This window comes from Phocoena phocoena, chromosome 10 (assembly GCF_963924675.1).
Source record: "Phocoena phocoena chromosome 10, mPhoPho1.1, whole genome shotgun sequence".
Lineage (NCBI taxonomy): Eukaryota > Metazoa > Chordata > Mammalia > Artiodactyla > Phocoenidae > Phocoena > Phocoena phocoena.
This window is the reverse complement of record NC_089228.1, coordinates 65,088,468-65,105,939: the sequence shown is the minus strand read 5'-3', so window position 1 is coordinate 65,105,939 and position 17,472 is coordinate 65,088,468. Positions and strand designations below refer to the sequence as shown.

Sequence of the window (17,472 nt, the reverse complement as noted above, 5' to 3'; positions counted from 1 at the left end):
GAGGAGGGAGCATGGTGAGGTGGGTGGGCCGGTGGGGAGCATGCTGACCTCTGGTGGCCAGGGCAATCGTGGCTCCTTAAGACTCTGGGTGTCCCCTGGGGACAGAGGCAAACGCCTGTGGGTGTAGGCAGCAGTGTGTGTACACCCTTGTGTGTGTGACTGTATGTGACTGTGTATGTACATGAGTGTCTAAAAGAGAAGGTATATATGTGCATGTCTGTCTTACGTAGGGGTGACGTTCTTGGGTGAGCTAATAACCATACACACCACTCTTTACTATGCATTTACTATGTTCCAGATATTTTAACAACATCATCTCATTTCACCCTCAAAACAACTCTAGGGGTTCCTTTGACCCCCTTATTATGGAGGCTATGGAGAGTCAGAGAGGTCAAGCAACTTGCCCGAGGCTGCACAGCAAAGGTCTTTATGAGGCAGTAACCACAACAAAGGTGTAAGAAGTACAAACATGCCTGGGCACGGGAGGCTGGGCCCTCATGGGTAGGAGCATCCTGTTTACTTCTCTCTTCCTGGCATAATTATTGAGAGCATCCCCTTTTATTCTCAAAAGTGCCCAAGTGGGGATAGAAGATTGTATCTTCACCCTGATTATAGGTAACGAGACCTGGCTTGGAGATGGCAATGGGTGGGACCGAAAATGGGGGCAACACTGATAAGGGGGCGTCTCGGCCCCTGTGTCTGGCTCACCAAGGGAGAGGGGCTTTCTGGAGTCTGCTCTTGGTCTGGGAGGCGCAGGCAGGGAGAAGGCCTTGGTCAGTCCCTGTAAGCTCTTTCCAGACTCCCAGTCCTCTTCAGGACTCCCCGGCTGCTGGTGAACTGGTGCGGGGGGGCGCACCTCTCTAGGTGCCCTCAGGGAGGTGTGTGCGCTGTCAGAGCAGGTGGGGAAGAGGGCTTGATCAGGATTCAGGAGGGTGTAGACTCTCACTGGGAACCTGAGGCCAGCTGTACCCTGTCAGGACCTTAGCTTTCTCATCCGAGAAATGGGATTGGTGGTGGGCCAGCCCAGAGGGTGTCTGGGGGTGCAGGTGAGACAGCTGATTGGAGGCACTTGGTGAACTGTGAGAGGGTGGTGCTCAAGCCTGGCTGTGCATCAGAATCACCTGGAACTTTTAGCGCTCTACTAGGGCCCCCCCCAGACCCACTAAACAGAACCCCATGGGTGGCTTGTTTTTCAAGCTCTCCCAGTGGATTTTATGTGTATCTAGGGCTGGGAACCTCACATCGAATCACCTGGGGATCTTTTCAAATGCCGACCGAGGCCTGGCTCCCAGCCCCAGACATTCTGATGTAATTGGCCCTGGGTACCACCTGGGCATCAGGATTTTTTTTTTTTTTTTTTTTGCGGCATGCGGGCCTCTCACTGTTGTGGCCTCTCCCGTTGTGGAGCACAGTCTCCGGACGCGCGGGCCCAGCCGCTCCGTGGCGTGTGGGATCCTCCCGGACCAGGGTACGAACCCGTGTCCCCTGCATCGGCAGGCGGACTCTCAACCACTGCGCCACCAGGGAAGCCCCATCAGGATTTTTAAAAGGTACCCCTGTGGTTTAATGTGCAGCCATGTATGGAAACCACTGCCTCAGAAGGAGAGGTGGGTGATAGAAGGGGTGACGGCGTGCACCCCAGGCAGTGGGGAAGGCGTGAGCAAAGCACCAGAGCCCAGAATGAGCTTGGGGTGTGTATCACAGGGAGGGGTGGAAGGACAGCATATTCCAGCTGACCTGGATCCTTCTCGCTGCATCTGAAGCCCCAGCAGAGGCTGGTAAGGGTCCTTGGGCGGCCCCACATCAGGCACAGTGAGCCCGTCCATCTCTGGGTGAGGTGAGGGGTGGGGGAGCTGCTGGGAACGTTTGTGGGATCGGAGACCCACCCTGGGTGAGGGGGAGGCAGCTCTGGCTTCTCATGGCCCCGCCCAGGTTTGAGCTGAGCCAGTCCCTTAGGCCAGGAGGGCTGGGGTGACACCCATGGAGTACGGGCTCTGGACCGGGCACCTGTCAACGTGTCAGGGTCTGGGTCCGACTCTGCCTCCTCCCTGCTGTGTGACCTTGGACATGTTATTTAACCTCTCTGAGTCTCAGAGAGGGCAGGGAAGTCACCACCCGTCTCAATGGGTTGTTGGAAGGATTGGTGATGTGTTTGAAGAGTATGAAGAAGCTGGCTGAAAAAGGATGTGTATGATCAGCGCTGATAAAATGGTGGTTGTTGTTGATAGAGAGGGAGGGGGAGAGGTGGGATTTACCTGCAACTGGGTAATTTAACAGCTCAAGTCTGCTGTAAGGCTTCTGTCCGTTGTAGGATCCCCGATGGGGAGGACAGCATCCTGAGGGTGGGTGGTGTAGGCTGTCACAAGTGTTGCATCCATTTTACAGAAGAGGACGCTGAGGTGATTGGTGAACATCGCAGTGCTAGAGAATTGGCAGAGCTGGATTCATACCCAGGCAGCCTGGCTCTCCAGCTGGTGCCCCACCTGCCTCTCCCACTTCCTTTCCTCCCACGCCCCCAGCCACCGTCTCGCTTGCCCTCAGCTAGCCCTGTATTCTCCACCTGCCTCACTCTGTCTCCCGAGCCAAGCTCCACGCTCACTTCTTCCAGGCTGCCTGCCCATCCACACCGGGTGGGCCCACTCCGGTCCCCTCATTGCTAACAGTTTCAATAGCCAGCCTCTGCCTGTCTCAGTCCCTCAGGCCCTGCCCACGATCTCAGCATGAGCGAGTGCCACTCCTGTGTTCCCCTGCCCTTTGCTCTGCCAGGTCCATGCCGTCCCTCCTCAGGGCAACAGACGGGCCCGATGACCTTCTCAGAGGGTGGGAAGGACCTTCTCTTGCTGGGGTCTTACGCTTGGGAAGATCCGATCCATCCTTCAAGGCTGTGTTAAGTTGAATTCCCCTCAGGAATTCCCTGGTGGTCTGGTGGTTAGGACTCCACACTTTCACTGCCGAGAGCTCGGGTTCGATCCCTGGTGGGGAGCTAGGATCCCACAAGTCGTGCAGCGCGGCCAAGAAAAAAAACGTTGAATTCTCCTCAAGACAAGGAATTGAGAGCCAGTCGTTTCTTTGGGAGAGAATCCCAGGAAACATTGGTAGGGGAGGGAAGGCAGACATAAAGGGTGTGATACCAAGCAGGTTACCACTGTGAGCGCTGAAGCTTTACTCCCCCGGGGGCTCTGGAGACAGAAAGGAGCACGCCTGGCAGTCATCCCACTGGAGGTGTGAGGGAGCTGGGGTGTGTGTACACCAACTCCCATCAATCATTGCTGGCTGTTCCCAGAGGGTGTTAATTCCTCAGTGCCTCCACACGCCAAATGGCTGGCAAAGAGGGCTTCTGTGGCCAGAGAGTCTCAGAAGAGTGGCAGATACTGGCAGTTGGAGACTGGGCTGGTGTGTCTCAGAGCAGCAAGTGGCCTTGGGCACCCATTCTTTCTCAAATACACAACCGTGAGAGTCCCCCTGAACTGGGTGTGAGTCCTAGTGCTGCCACTTCCTAGCCGTGTGATCTGGAGCAGGTCACTTCTTGAGGCCTCAGTTTCCTCATCTGTAAAATGGGGATCATACTACCCACTTCCATCCCCCAGAGCCCTGTCCCTAGCAGAGCTGCCTCTCTCATGGTTTCCCAGAGAAGGATTGGAGGAAGCACTGCCGGAAGCACTAGAAGATGGCCTGCGGGCTGCTCCACACCTCAGCGAGATAGGGGTCACAGAGCAGGGCGTCTCTGCAGCTGTCAAGGCCTGCGGGAGGGCAGTGCCCACCTCCCGCCTCCTCTCCTGGCCCCCTCCCCAGGAGCCCGCAGAGCAGGGCTTGGGAATTAAAGCTGAAAACAAGGCAGATGTGGTATCCGTCTTTTTGACAGGACTGCCAGCCAGGTGATGGCTGAGTGGAGGAAGGCCTGGTTTACGAGGACATAGGAGAAATTTACTGCCTGCTGCTCCCAGGGGCCGGGAGTTCTGAGAGGGAGGGTGGCCGCATGGCAGCTGGGGATGTGTGGGGAGATGCTGATCACCCAGCCTGTGCCAGCAGCAATAACAATAATAACAGCTGATATTTATATAGCATTTATTACATGTCAAGCTCTGTTTTAGTGTTTTGCATTTGCTTTTCACAGCAACCCATTTTACAGATGAGAAAACTGAGGCACAGAGAAGTTAAAGACTTTCCCAAGGTCATACAGGTAGTAAATGGCAGAGCTGGGATTTGAACTCTGGCCATCTGGCTCCAGGGATGTCCTGCCTCAGGCCAGCTGATGTCCCAGCCCCAGGGCCCTCTGGCTATTCCAGCCTGGCTTTGTGGCTCTTTTCACCTCCACATTCCTAAAGGAACCTGGGGAAAGGAAGGAAGACCCATATTTGGGATTACCTAGTATGCACCAGGTTGTGCCACTCATTAGAGGAGCTCACATTTGCCCAAGCCGTCAGCCACCTGGTGGGCAGAGGGGTCCTGAGCCCTTCCCCTCAGTGCTGTTTCTTACTTGTTCAGCTGGCGTTTACTCAGAGGCTGACTGTGTCCCCAGCCCTGTGCTGGGCTCTGTGAAGGGGACAGACCTGCCCTGGGGGGCTCCCCCTGCAGGTGGGAGATGATATGGCCTTGGAGACAAGGTGGTACATGATGGTGTGGTCCCAGTAGTCAGAGCTGAGGGCCTCCAGAGAGCTTAATCATGAGACCAGAGAGGACAGATCCAGGAGGCCTCCTGGAGAGTTCTGGGAGACTAGGGATGTTGCACCTTTAAATCAGGAGGTCAGAAGTCCTCACTGGGAAGATGACTGGGAAAGAGCATGCCGGGCAGAGGGCACAGCATGTGCAAAGGCCCCGAGGTAGGCTCAGGCCTGGCAGGTCTGGGGAGCGGTGAGGAGACCCATGTGGTTGGAGCAGAGAGATCAACAGGTAGGAGATGGGGTCCTAGAGGTGGGGCGGGGTGGCACGGGTCTGTGGGCCTTGTCGGCAATCTGTAAGGATTTAGTCTTTTAATGTCAAATGAGACAAGGCCATGGCAGGGTTTGAAAAAGGATTAACGTGATCAGATTTATGTTATAATGGGCTCACTCTGGCTGCCTCCTGGAGCAGAGATGGGGGTGAGGGCAGAGCTGGAGGTCAGTTAGGGGCCGGGGCTCTAGTCCAAGTGGGAGGTGGTGAGAACTTGGAGCAGGTGGTAGCCATGGAGATGGAGAGAAGGAGTCTGATTCTTTATCAGTTTTGCAGTGTGGTCTCAGAGTTTGCTAAAGGATTTGAGATGAGAGAAAGATGGCAGAAAATCAAGGATGACTCTGAGGTTCTTGGTGGTGCACTGAGATTGGGGGTGGAGGGCCAGGCTTAGCCACGCGGAGATTCCTGGGAGAGGTGGGTGCAAGACCCAGACTGGGGTTGGTCAGGAGAAAAATGGAGGAGAGAAATTGACGACAGTGAGTAAGAACAACCCTTCTGAGAAGTTTTGTTGTAAACGGGGAGAGAGGGATGCTAGCTGGGGGAAAAGTGGGGTCAAGAAAGGGTTTCTGTTTAAATGGAAGAAATTAAAACATGTTGACAGCAAAGATCCAGTAGAGGAAAAACTGGATGCTACTGGAAGGAAAAGGAGCATGGCTGGGTGATGGGGGAGAAGGGGCATCCACGTGGGGGGTTGGCTGTGACTTCGGCCCCGCGAGCTGCCTCCCCTTCACCCCTGGCCCCAGTCTGACCTTGTCTGGGAGAGCTAAGCCCAGGCCCCTGGGCTGGGCAGAACCAGTGAGGAGTAGAGAACGGCCTTCCCTGGGAGCTGGCCTGTGCAGGTGCCGAGTGTGGCTTCTGCTGCAGGTATCACTCTTCTCTAATGGTCCCGGGAGCCGACCTCATTACAGACAAGGGGATCGAAGCTCAGAGATGCTACACAACTCGGCAGGCCAGTGAGAGGCTGAATGGAGGGTGGGGTGTCAAGCTGCTCCCATCTGGCTGGACGTCCACGTCCTGTTTCTTGAGTTAGGGTCTGTGGACATCTGGGGATATGTTCTTGAGGTCAGACTCTCAGCGCCCTAGGAGTTCCATGACGATTCTTGAACTTGGCATTTTCATTCGATGGCCTTCTGAAAGCGGTCTTTACAGATTGCAAAGACAACTTCTCTGCTCCCGTGATCATTTGCAGTTGGAAGTAGCTGTCACTGCCAGGGCTTCAGCCTCTGATGTCAGTATTTTCATCCCCACATTCATCCTAGGATCATCCTGGGACAGAATTGTTTTCCTTCAAAAGGGGCCTGAGGCTGGCTCAAGTTCGGGGAGCCCTGGGCTGTACCACCACTGAGGGCCAGAAAGAGAGCACCTGGAAGAGAGTCAGGAGCCACCACCCCCTTCCCCCACTGCTGGGCAAGACCCTTCACCTCCCCGCCCCCGAGGGGGTGACTGTTATGGGCCCCCACCCCTAACCCCCCAAGACACGGACTGGCTCAGGGTTCCCCAGGACAGGAGTTGGCAGAGAGCTGTGGTGGAGTTTGGCGGAACAGATCTAGGGGTGGGGGCACCAGGCTGAGTTGTTTAGAGGTGCCCTACCTGGAAAGCAGGTGGCTTGATGGAGGTTGAAAGTTCAAGGGGAGGGACTGGCAGACACCATGGTATGAATGGGGCTGAAGAACAAGGGTGTGACTCCAGACAAGGAGGGGGAGCCTGCTCTGTGACTTCTGGGGATGCCGGGGTGGTGGAGCCTGGCCTCCGGAGCAGGACTCGGGGACCCTCAGAAAGACCTGCGTGTTCCAGGGAGGTGACGAGGAGAATGGCTCGACCACAGGCAGAGTCAGGAAAGAGGGGGACTGGCCGGGAACACAGGTGGCAGCTTCCTCCCCCATCTGAGTGTCAGTGGGTGAGCTGACCTGGGCCCCTGTCTGTGGGGTGGACACCCCACACTCATCTTTTGGGGGTCTGGGAAGACCCAGCACGTGCCGGGCTGTAGACAGGATGGAGGGGCGGCCCAGGGCTGGGGTGGAGGCCTCCAGGGGTGGGGAGTTTTCCGCGGGGCAGTGTTAGGGAGGAGAGGAAAACGGAGGCTTAGAGAGCACTACGTATAAGGCATGATGCTACGTGTTTTACGTCTGCACCTCCTTGAATCCTCTCAGTGGCCCCTCAAGGTAAGTGTTATTACCCTGGATTTACATCTGGGGGATGTAAATTTTACTTGACCAGGGTCATATGGCTGGTCCAGGGCAGAACCACACACTACAGCTCTCCCTGGGGGTGGGGCATCCCAGGACCCTCTTATCCTGCTCCCTGGAAATTTGCACAAGGGATGAAAACCAGTGTGTATGTTTGTGCATTTGTATGTAGGTGGAAGTTTATATGTGTGTAGATGTGTGTGCTATGTCCACACACCTACGCCGATTACACGTGTGGACTTGAACCTGTGGGTGTGGTGCCCCAGGTCCCCTCGGCGCTCCCCAGCCCTGCTTTGCCAATGGAGTTAATGTCCCCGGGAGCAGTCTGCAGCCTGAGACTGGTGGGAGTGGGGCTATTTATCCCCTCAGATGGGGCAGCCCTGAGGCATAGGCCACACAGTTTTCTAGAGCCCCCCACGGGGTTGAGCCTCACACCTGGCGTTAGTGTCTTCCCATCCCTTCCCGTCTCTGCCTCACTTCCTCACCCCCAATTTGTGCTTCCGGCCATCACCTCCCAGATGAAACACTTGCACTCATATCCTTGTCAGGACCTGCTCGTGGGGCTTCTCAGCCGACAGTGAATCTGAATGACCATGTGCTTGTAGGAGTGTCATGCTCTTGTGTAGCTATGTATTGGGTTGGCCAAAAAGTTTGTTCGGGTTTTCGTAAGATGTTACGAGAACCCAAACGAGGGGCTTCCCTGATGGGCCAGTGGTTAAGACTTCGCCTTCCAGTGCAGGGGGTGTAGGTTCGATCCCTGGTCGGGGAGCTAAGACCCCACGTGCCTCGCGCCAAAAAACCAAAACATAAAAACAGAAGCAATATTGTAACAAATTCGATAAAGACTTTAAAAATGGTCCACGTCAAAAAAATCTTTTAAGAAAAGCCCAAACGAACTTTTGGTCAACCCAATATATAGAGTATGTGTTTATATGGACACTTATGTTTCTAGATGTTTGAACATAGATGCGTGTATAGGGATGTATATAAACGCATGCAGGTTTGTGTGTTGCTACTTTATATGTGTAGATGTGAAAATATGGGAGTGTATATGTGGCTGATTTTGTGTACCTTTATGTGAGGGAGTGTGTGTGTGTGTACACATGAGCCTAGAACGCAGGAGGATTGTGGCTGGGTGGGGTGAGTAGTTGTGGAGAGGTGAGCAGGGAGACAGGGAGGAACTCTGATTATTTCAACTTTGAAAACTCATTTCAATTACAATTTACAACCTGCAGACAAAGGCTGCAGTCGCCGTAGTAACCACGGGGGGGGGGGGGCGGGGGATTGATGGAGAAAGTCCTCTCCCGGATGGTTCCGGGGCTGGCTGTCATCCGTGGCCAAGCCAAACACATCTCCGGCTCACTGTGCCTTGGGACACAATTAGGACATCTTCAAACTGTTGCTGCTGTCATTGTTGCCATGTGTCTGGAATTTATCTCCTCTAGGAGCTCTCGGAAATGTGTGTCTTGTTTCCTGCCAGAACTGTGGTTCCCCTGTCTGGGCCTGGGGGTCCCAACCACCCATGAAAGGGGATTCTCTGAACCCCCGCTTCCCTCCACGGCCATCTGCCTCCTCCAGCCCTGGAGACAGGGATCCTTAGCTCCTGGTTAGGCCTGGCCAGACAATTGGGGCAAGGCCTGAGCCCCAGAGAAGGGGGAAGGCAGGTCGGGGCTGGATGGCGGGAGAAGAAGGAGGCAGACAGTTCAGGGTGGCGGAAATTCTTTGGGACCCAGAGAGATCCAGGTTCAAATCCCAGCCACTCACCAGCCAGGCCAATCCCCAGGTGGGTAGGAACACCAGCTGGGGCCCAGGATTCCCTCAAGACTCTGGGTACCTTACTCGACCACCTGAAAATCTCAGTTACCTCCTCTGTGACGGGGGCCAGTCTGGCCTACGTCCCAGAGGCTCGGGGAAGAGGAAGCACCAGCCATGCTGCAGGGTTATTTGCTGAAGAGTCAAGGGTGTGGGAGAGCTGCACTGGTTATGGGCACAGCTTCCGACGTTCAGCACAGCATGTCTTGACCTTGTTTGACTTGTGTTTGTGATCCCTTCCCCCTCCCCCAAAGGGAGCACACTTAGGCTTTGTCACTGTTGCTTCCTGTGGGGCTCAGGGGAAGTGCCCTTGGAGTTTGAGGGGCGTGTGTGTGTGTGTGTGTGTGTGTGTGTGTGTGTGTGTAGGGGGTCACACTCAAGGCCCGCCGCTCCCTTTCAAATTAAGGCCCTTTGCAAGGCACCTCACTGGCCTGTTATCTCATTTGTAATTGGGGGCAGACTTGAGACAAAAGTCAAGGACGTGAAAGTGTGTTGGGAAATCTCTAGAAGTCCATGGCTGGCACCATGACAACTCTGGGGTGGAAATCCCAAAGGGGCAATGCTCAAGGGCCGCTGACAGCCCACAGCCCACAGGACCCCAAAGCCCTTCCCGCGGGAGCCTCCCCAGGCAGAGGTGGGCTCCCCTGGTGAGGACCTCCTGTGGGGCCATCTGTATCCCAGTGCCAGTGCAGGTGGCTTCGTGACCCCAGTGAGAACACGTGGTCCTGGACCTGAGTGGCCCAGGGATGGATGCTTCAGCTGGACCACTGAGGAGGCACCCCTGGGAAGATAGGGAGAGGAGGGGGCTGAGGGCAGCTCAGCCAGGGTCCCTTGGCCTGCTGTGTCCTTGGCCTTGGGATAGAGCTGCTGCTTCTCTGCAGTGGCTGCAGCCTCCCCATCTGTCCTGGTTAATAATTCAGTCTCTCATCCATATGAAATGAGGGTGTGATGGGAGCTTTGGGAGCATGGAGCAGCGGGATACAGAGGGCAGGACCTGGGAGCCGGGGGTGATGGTGGGGTCTGGGGCTGGGGCCTTGCATGTAACCCTGCCCCAGGCCCCTCTGTCACCCTTCGGGGACAGGATCGTCCCTTGCGCTTCTCTCCTGGCTCTCAGAAGCTGGGATCAGTAGCCTTGAGTAAGGGGGCAGGCTGCTGAGGCTGGAGAATTTGCCTCTCCTGTCCATCCATCTCTGTTTGTGCCGTGGCCTAGAGAGAGCTTTGCCTGTTAGCAAAGCTCTGCTGTCCCAGGAGCTCCGAGGCAGGCAGGGCTTAGAACTCTTTGTACCCTTGTGTTTAACAAACTTCTGTAGCACCTGGCAAGCACCAGGCCCCTCTTTATGACCCGCTGTGAATATAAACCCATTTATCCTCATAGGGACCCTGTCCCGACCTGAGGTAAGTACCATCATTATCCTCATTTTGCAGATGAGGAAACTGAAGCCCGATAGATGAGGTGGCAGGTCCAAGGTCACAGCTAGAGTACAGGATAGAGCTGGGGTTTCAGCCCAGACAGTCTTGTGTGAATGAAGTGTAGTGGGTAGCCAGGGGCTTAGCTGACCCCTGGGAGAGCCAGGTGAGCCCCCTTGAAGACTACCCTGCCTCCAGCCCCAAGGCCACGCCGTAAAAGCTGGGGGCTCGCTCTCTCTGGACCCAGCAGTGCCCCCAGAGCCAACTGGGCATCTGCCCCTAAACTGTCCAGTCTGTGTACTGGGGACCTTTGATCTCTGACCCTGAGGTTGGGGTACTGGAGTCAGTTTCTGACCTTGGTCACAGAGTCTTGGTGGCCAAGACAAGGATATGAGATGTGCCATCAGCTCCGTGGGAGCCCTGGGCAGCAGGGCACAGTGACCATACATTGGCTGAAAATAAAGGAATCTAGGGGGTGATCTGTGGATCCCTGGGGCCTCAACCTGACCCCCCACATGACAGACATGGGACACCCAGGCCTATGGCCCATGGGGTGGGACACAGGTGCAGCCATTCACCCCGCTGGCCGCTGGGGAATTACTTCTGTAAGGTGCAGCACTGGCCCTCTAGCAGGGAGGCATGGGTGTGTGTGTGTGTGTATGTGTGTGTGTGTGTGTGTATGTGTGAGGGTAAATTTCATTGTCCTGGCCTTGAGGGAGGAGGCTGCAGGCCATGCTGTATGCAGGGGCTGTGGGAGGGGAAGCTGGGGTTCCCTAGCACTCTCCCTTCCTCTCCTCTGCCATCCTCCGGCCCCTGTTTCCTCACCTCAGAGCCCCTGCCCCATCCCGCCCCCCACTTTCCTGCCGTCCCCCTGCAGTCAGGCTCTTACAATCTCTCAGGTGTAGTGTGGTACACAGGCTGGGAGCTGAAGCACCTGGTCAAACCCAGCTCTTTGTGGTCCTGGAATGCCAGTGAGCTTTTCTGTGCCTCAGTTTTTCCATCTCTATAATGGGAATAATTACTCACCTCGTAGCACTGTTCTGAGTATTCAATGACTTAATATATACATAAAGAGCTTAGAAGAGTGCCCGACACAGAGTGGATGCTCCATAGAAGTTAGCAGTCCTTGGGACTTCCCTGGTGGCGCAGTGGTTAAGAATCCATCTGCCTTGGGACTTCCCTGGTGGCGCAGTGGTTAAGAATCCATCTGCCTTGGGACTTCCCTGGTGGTGCAGTGGTTAAGAATCCATCTGCCTTGGGGCTTCCCTGGTGGCGCAGTGGTCGAGAGTCTGCCTGCCGATGCAGGGTACACGGGTTTGTGCGCCAGTCCGGGAAGATCCCACATGCCGTGGAGCGGCTGGGCCCGTGAGCCATGACCGCTGAGCCTGCGCGTCCGGAGCCTGTGCTCTGCAACGGGAGAGGCCACAATAGTGAGAGGCCCGCGTACCGCAAAAAAAAAAAAAAAAAGAATCCACCTGCCAATGCAGGGGACATGTGTTTGATCCCTGGTCTGGGAAGATCCCACATGCTGTGGAGCAACTAAGCCCGTGTGCCACAACTACTAAGCCTGTGAGCCACAACTACTGAGCCCGCGTACCACAACTACTGAAGCCCATGTACCCTAGAGCCCATGCGCCACAACTGCTGAGCCCACACGCTGCAACTATTGAAGCCCACGCGCTCTAGCCTGCATGCTGCAACTACTGAGCCCACGTGCTGCAACTACCAAAGCCCACGTGCCTAGAGCCCGTGCTCTGCAGCAAGCGAAGCCACCACAGTGAGAAGCCTGTGCACTGCAACGAAGAGTAGCCCCTGCTTGCCACAACTAGAGAAAGCCCATGTGTAGCCACGAAGACCCAATGCAGCCAAAAATAAATTTAAAATTAAAAAAAAAGTAAACAGGAGCAAGTTACAAAAAAAAAAAAAGAAGAAGTTAGCAGTCCTTATTCTTCATCATCATTATTACCCAGGGCCCAGGCCAGGAGCTCCTCCTCCTCCAGAAAGCCTTCCTGGCCTGCTCTGGCCCCGGGACCTCTGTAGCCCACCTTAGAAACCCTCTATTCTGACCACTTAAACATAACAGTGTGGCTTAGTCAGCTACTCTGTGCCGCGTGTTTTCTGTTATCTCATCTCATTTAAGCCTCACAGCACTTCTGTGAGGCAGGAGGATGATCTTTTTACCCAGAGGACATTGAGACCTCCGGCAGCCAAAGAGTTTGCCCAGGGCCCAGAGCAGAGGGGTTGGGTGTGGCCAGAGCCCAGGGGGTGAGGATGGGAGGTCACAGTGCCCTAGGGAGCCACTGCTGTTTGCAGTGAGAAGGGGGTGAGTGGGGTGGGTTCCCCATTTTGCAAAGCTCACTCACCGTGGCTAATGGGGGGATGCCCCTGACATGGGGGAGGAGTGGATGGGGATGATGGTGCCTTCTGGTGTCTGGGGCATCTGGAAGTCATTGAGGGCATCTGGTGTCCTGAATCTTGAGGGACCTGTGGCAGATCTCTCACCCTCTCTGGGCCTCAGTTTCCCTACCCATACCCTGTGCTGGGGCTACCCATGGGTGAGCTGCTGTAGGGCACCACTGCCCTCATGGACAGTCACAGCTCCTGCCTGTGTGAGGGCCAGCTGCTCCCGTGTTTGGTCCAAGCCAGGCTGGGGGAGGGCAGGCAAGCACCACGGCCACAGGGAGACCCGCAGGCTCACTGCCCTCCAAGGGCGATGGGGACAAGGGAGCCTGCCCTGGCTGTTCTGGGGCCTCAGGGCACAGGGTCCAGCGGTACAGTAGTGAGGGCAGCAGACCTCAGGACCATTCCCCGGGCCTTCCACAAGACCATCTCCTGGGGTGATGGAGCGAGCACTGGGCCAGGGACCCGGAGACCTAGGTGTGCCCAGGTGGGCTCTCTGGGCCCCAGGGCACACCTAGGTATGCTGTGGTTCCCACCATACACCTGTGAGGATGGTGGGCCTCATGGGCGCCCCCACTTTGAATATTTCGTTGCAGGCCGTGAGCGCATTGGGCAGGACTCGGCGTACGAGCAGGAGGGGAAGGTGCAGTTTGTGATCGACGCCGTGTACGCCATGGGCCACGCACTGCACGCCATGCACCGAGACCTGTGTCCGGGCCGCGTGGGGCTCTGCCCGCGCATGGACCCTGTGGACGGCACCCAGTTGCTCAAGTACATCCGCAGCGTCAATTTCTCAGGTGGGGGCACCACCCAACCCTGGGGAAAGGGTCCTGGGGCTCCATGGGGTGGGAGTGCGTGGGGGTCTCTTCAGATGCTTCCAAGGGGTTCCATACAGAGGTGTCTCTGCCCTGAGCGTGTGACCCCCACGGGCCCCCACAGGCATCGCGGGGAACCCTGTGACCTTCAATGAGAACGGAGACGCACCTGGGCGCTATGACATCTACCAGTACCAGTTGCGCAACGGCTCTGCCGAGTACAAGGTCATCGGCTCCTGGACTGACCACCTGCACCTCAGAGTAAGCACCTGGCGGGAGGGCAGCGAGGGGTCCCGGGAGGCTAGGCGGCAGAGAGAGGCCACCCCAACCCAGGGAGGGGAGGCCAAGGGGAGGCAGCCGCCGACTAGCCCTGCCCCCCGGGTTTGCTGCTGCCAAGTTGGGGCTTCCTTCCATGCCCCACCCTAGACCTCAGAGGGCCCTGAGCTCCCCAACCCTGAAACAGAAGAACAGGGTGGCTGGGCTTCTGCTGCCATTCCTGCCCCTGCCCTTTCCCTTGGCCTGGGGTCTTCTTGCCTGCTGCAAGGCAAGGCAGGGCAAGAACTCTGGATAGATGAAGTCACGCTGGAGTTCAGGGGCTCAAAGTTTTGGGGGGGTTCGGGGGGGAGAGAGGTGAGGAAGGGGAGGGCTGTGTCTGGACAGAGGAGGACGACGTCTTAAGGCAAAGAGCACGGCCTGCTGTTCTCTAAGCATGAACTCTCCTAAGAGCCACGTTTTTTTTTTTTTTTTGCGTTACGCGGGCCTCTCACTATTGTGGCCTCTCCTGCTGTGGAGCACGGGCTCCGGACGCGCAGGCTCAGCGGCCATGGCTCACGGGTCTAGCCGCTCCGCGGCATGTGGGATCCTCCCGGACCGGGGCACAAACCCGTGTCCCCTGCATCGGCGGGTGGACTCCCAGCCACTGCGCCACCAGGGGAGCCCAGAGCCACTTATTTAGAACTGATGCTTTGAATACGGCTCCCAAGTGTAGTCAGGTTCCCTTTGCCCCGTGCCTGGAGCTCTATGGGGCTCTCGCTTACTTTCCAGAACTTTGTGACACATTCAGTAGGGCGTGCCAGCTTCTATCGCCTCTTAGCTTGCAGCAGTTGTGTCTTCAGAGACATGTAACTGACTAGCACTCATTTAGAGCAAGATGCAAAGGAACGCTAACCTGTGGGCACACATTAGTGGTCCTGTGATCGAATCTTTATTCGTTGTTCTCTTCTGAACCCAAGTCCCTGTGCCGCCTGGAGGAGGCCCGGTGGGCTGAGCCGTAGCACGTTTCTTCTTGAGGGTGCACAGGAGTCACCTGCGGGGTCTTGTTGAAACTCAGATTCTGTGTCAGTGGGTCTGGGGTGGACCAAAAATTTCCATTTCCAACAAGCTCCTGGGTGATGCTGATGTGGCCGGTCTGGGGACCACTTTGCATAGCAAGGCCTCATGGGGCTGGGAGTCGGTACTGCTGGGTCCTCTCCACTCTGCCATGTGACCCTAGGTTGTCACTGCCGGTCTCTGGGCATTTCTCCATACGACCCTTGGGAGTTTTGTATTCGAGCAGGATCCCCCGTGGTCAGCTGGGTCTGGATCCTGCCCCAGGGAGCTTATTTAAATGCAGCTGTTGGATTCAGCTGATCCTGGCAGGGCCTAAGGCAGCTGAATTTTACCCATCTAACTAAAATCACTAACTAAGTGACTCAGATTGGTGCCACCAGTGGGGCGGTCCAGGGCACTTGGCGGCATGTCCTGAGGCCCTCTCCTCTGCACTGTTGTTGCCAGATAGAGCGGATGCACTGGCCAGGGAGCGGGCAGCAGCTGCCCCGCTCCATCTGCAGCCTGCCCTGTCAGCCAGGTGAGCGGAAGAAGACGGTGAAGGGCATGCCCTGCTGCTGGCACTGCGAGCCCTGCACGGGGTACCAGTACCAGGTGGACCGCTACACCTGCAAGACATGTCCCTACGACATGCGGCCCACAGAGAACCGCACGGGCTGCCAGCCCATCCCCATCATCAAGCTTGAGTGGGACTCACCCTGGGCCGTGCTGCCCCTCTTCCTGGCTGTGGTGGGCATCGCTGCCACGCTCTTCGTGGTGGTCACCTTCGTGCGCTACAACGACACGCCCATCGTCAAGGCCTCGGGCCGCGAGCTGAGCTACGTGCTGCTGGCGGGCATCTTCCTGTGCTACGCCACCACCTTCCTCATGATCGCCGAGCCTGACCTGGGTACCTGCTCTCTGCGCCGGATCTTCCTGGGGCTCGGCATGAGCATCAGCTATGCGGCCCTGCTCACCAAGACCAACCGCATCTATCGCATCTTCGAGCAGGGCAAGCGGTCGGTCAGCGCCCCGCGCTTCATCAGCCCCGCCTCGCAGCTGGCCATAACCTTCAGCCTCATCTCCCTGCAGCTGCTGGGCATCTGCGTGTGGTTTGTAGTGGACCCCTCTCATTCGGTGGTGGACTTCCAGGACCAGCGGACGCTCGACCCCCGCTTCGCCAGGGGCGTGCTCAAGTGTGACATCTCGGACCTGTCGCTCATCTGCCTGCTGGGCTACAGCATGCTGCTCATGGTCACGTGCACCGTGTACGCCATCAAGACGCGCGGAGTGCCTGAGACCTTCAATGAGGCCAAGCCCATCGGCTTCACCATGTACACCACCTGCATCGTCTGGCTCGCCTTTATCCCCATCTTCTTTGGTACCTCGCAGTCGGCTGACAAGGTGAGTGGCAGGGGCCGGGGGTGGGGTGGGTGAGGGAGGCAAGCAGGGGGCAGCCTCCTGGGGCTAGCTGGCCTCTCACCTTGCTCTGGAAGTGCCTTCATTCCTGCCTCATTCTGTCTTCTCTCTGTCTCAGTTTTCTCTCCAGGTTCTGGGTTTCTCTCCTCTCTCTCTCCCTTTCTCTTCTCCTGCCTCCTCTCGCGTTTCTCTCCGCCCCCCACCACCTTCCGCTGCCTCATCTCTCTCCTTCCTGCTGCTTCCCACCCTCTCTCTACCCTCTGCCTCTCCTCTCTCCCTCTCCTCTCTCTTTCCCTATCTCTCCATCCCTGCCTCTCCCGCCCCACCTTTTTCCCCTCCCCATCTCCTTCCCACCTTCCTCTCTCCTCTCTGCCAGCCTGGGATGCTGCCCCCGCTTTCATTCTTGTTTTTAGCTGCGCCACGTGGCTTGCGGTATCTTAGTTCCCTGACCAGGGATCAAACCCCGGGCCCTCGGCAGTGAGAGCGTGGAGTCCTAACCACTGGACCGCCAGGGAATTCCCCATTCTTCTCTATACTCTCCCTTACCTCTCTCCCTACTCAGCCCATCTTCCTTTCTGTCCACTCCTCTTTTCTTCCTCCTCTCTCCACCCTCTTCTCTGCCCTTGCAGGATCCCCATGGGTCCCCGAGGTGGGTGATGTATTGGGCACTCGCTCCCTCTCTCCCTGGCCCCAAGCCACCCCGAAGGCCAGGTGGGGATACGTGGCAGCATCAGCTGAGGGTCCACCCTCCACTGGCTGGAGCTGCCGATGAGCTGCCTCTTGGGGGCTCTGTCAGGCTATCCTGCCAGCCTGGCCTGAGGGTCTAGATACACTCCAAGGGCCCCGTGGACTCTGCCCACATCACTGCCCCCGTGCTGCCTGGGTGCTGGGGGGTTTTATCTTGAAGGATTGGGAGTCACTGAAGTCAGAGGCCAGAGATAGGGAGAATCAGAGGGACTGAGGACCCCAGCTCTGTGTCTAACTGTGGGATCCTGGGCAAGCCAGCTGGCCTCCCTGCTTCAGTCTCTTCATCAACAGATTGGGGCCATGACCCTTCCTCTGCAGTCCTTACAGGTGTTGTAACAGTCACACAACATGAGGGGTGTAAAAGCCGTTTACCCACCGTAAGGAGGCTGGGGCTGGGAAGGAGGGTGGAGGGGACGAGGTCAAGGGGCAGACAGAGCAGATGGTGTAGGACC

General features: G+C 56.8%; 1 protein-coding gene across 3 annotated transcripts in view; it reads left to right on the top strand.

Moving 5' to 3' along the window:
• The window catches only part of GRM4 (glutamate metabotropic receptor 4), a 97,309-nt gene that overhangs the window by 67,720 nt on the left and 12,117 nt on the right, over window positions 1-17,472 (top strand). For all 3 annotated transcript variants that reach the window (XM_065884614.1, XM_065884613.1, XM_065884615.1), the window contains 3 exons: window positions 13,331-13,531; window positions 13,674-13,810; window positions 15,323-16,258. In XM_065884614.1, coding sequence (XP_065740686.1) covers window positions 13,331-13,531; window positions 13,674-13,810; window positions 15,323-16,258 — 1,274 coding nt within the window. The remainder of the gene's footprint in view (window positions 1-13,330; window positions 13,532-13,673; window positions 13,811-15,322; window positions 16,259-17,472) is intronic.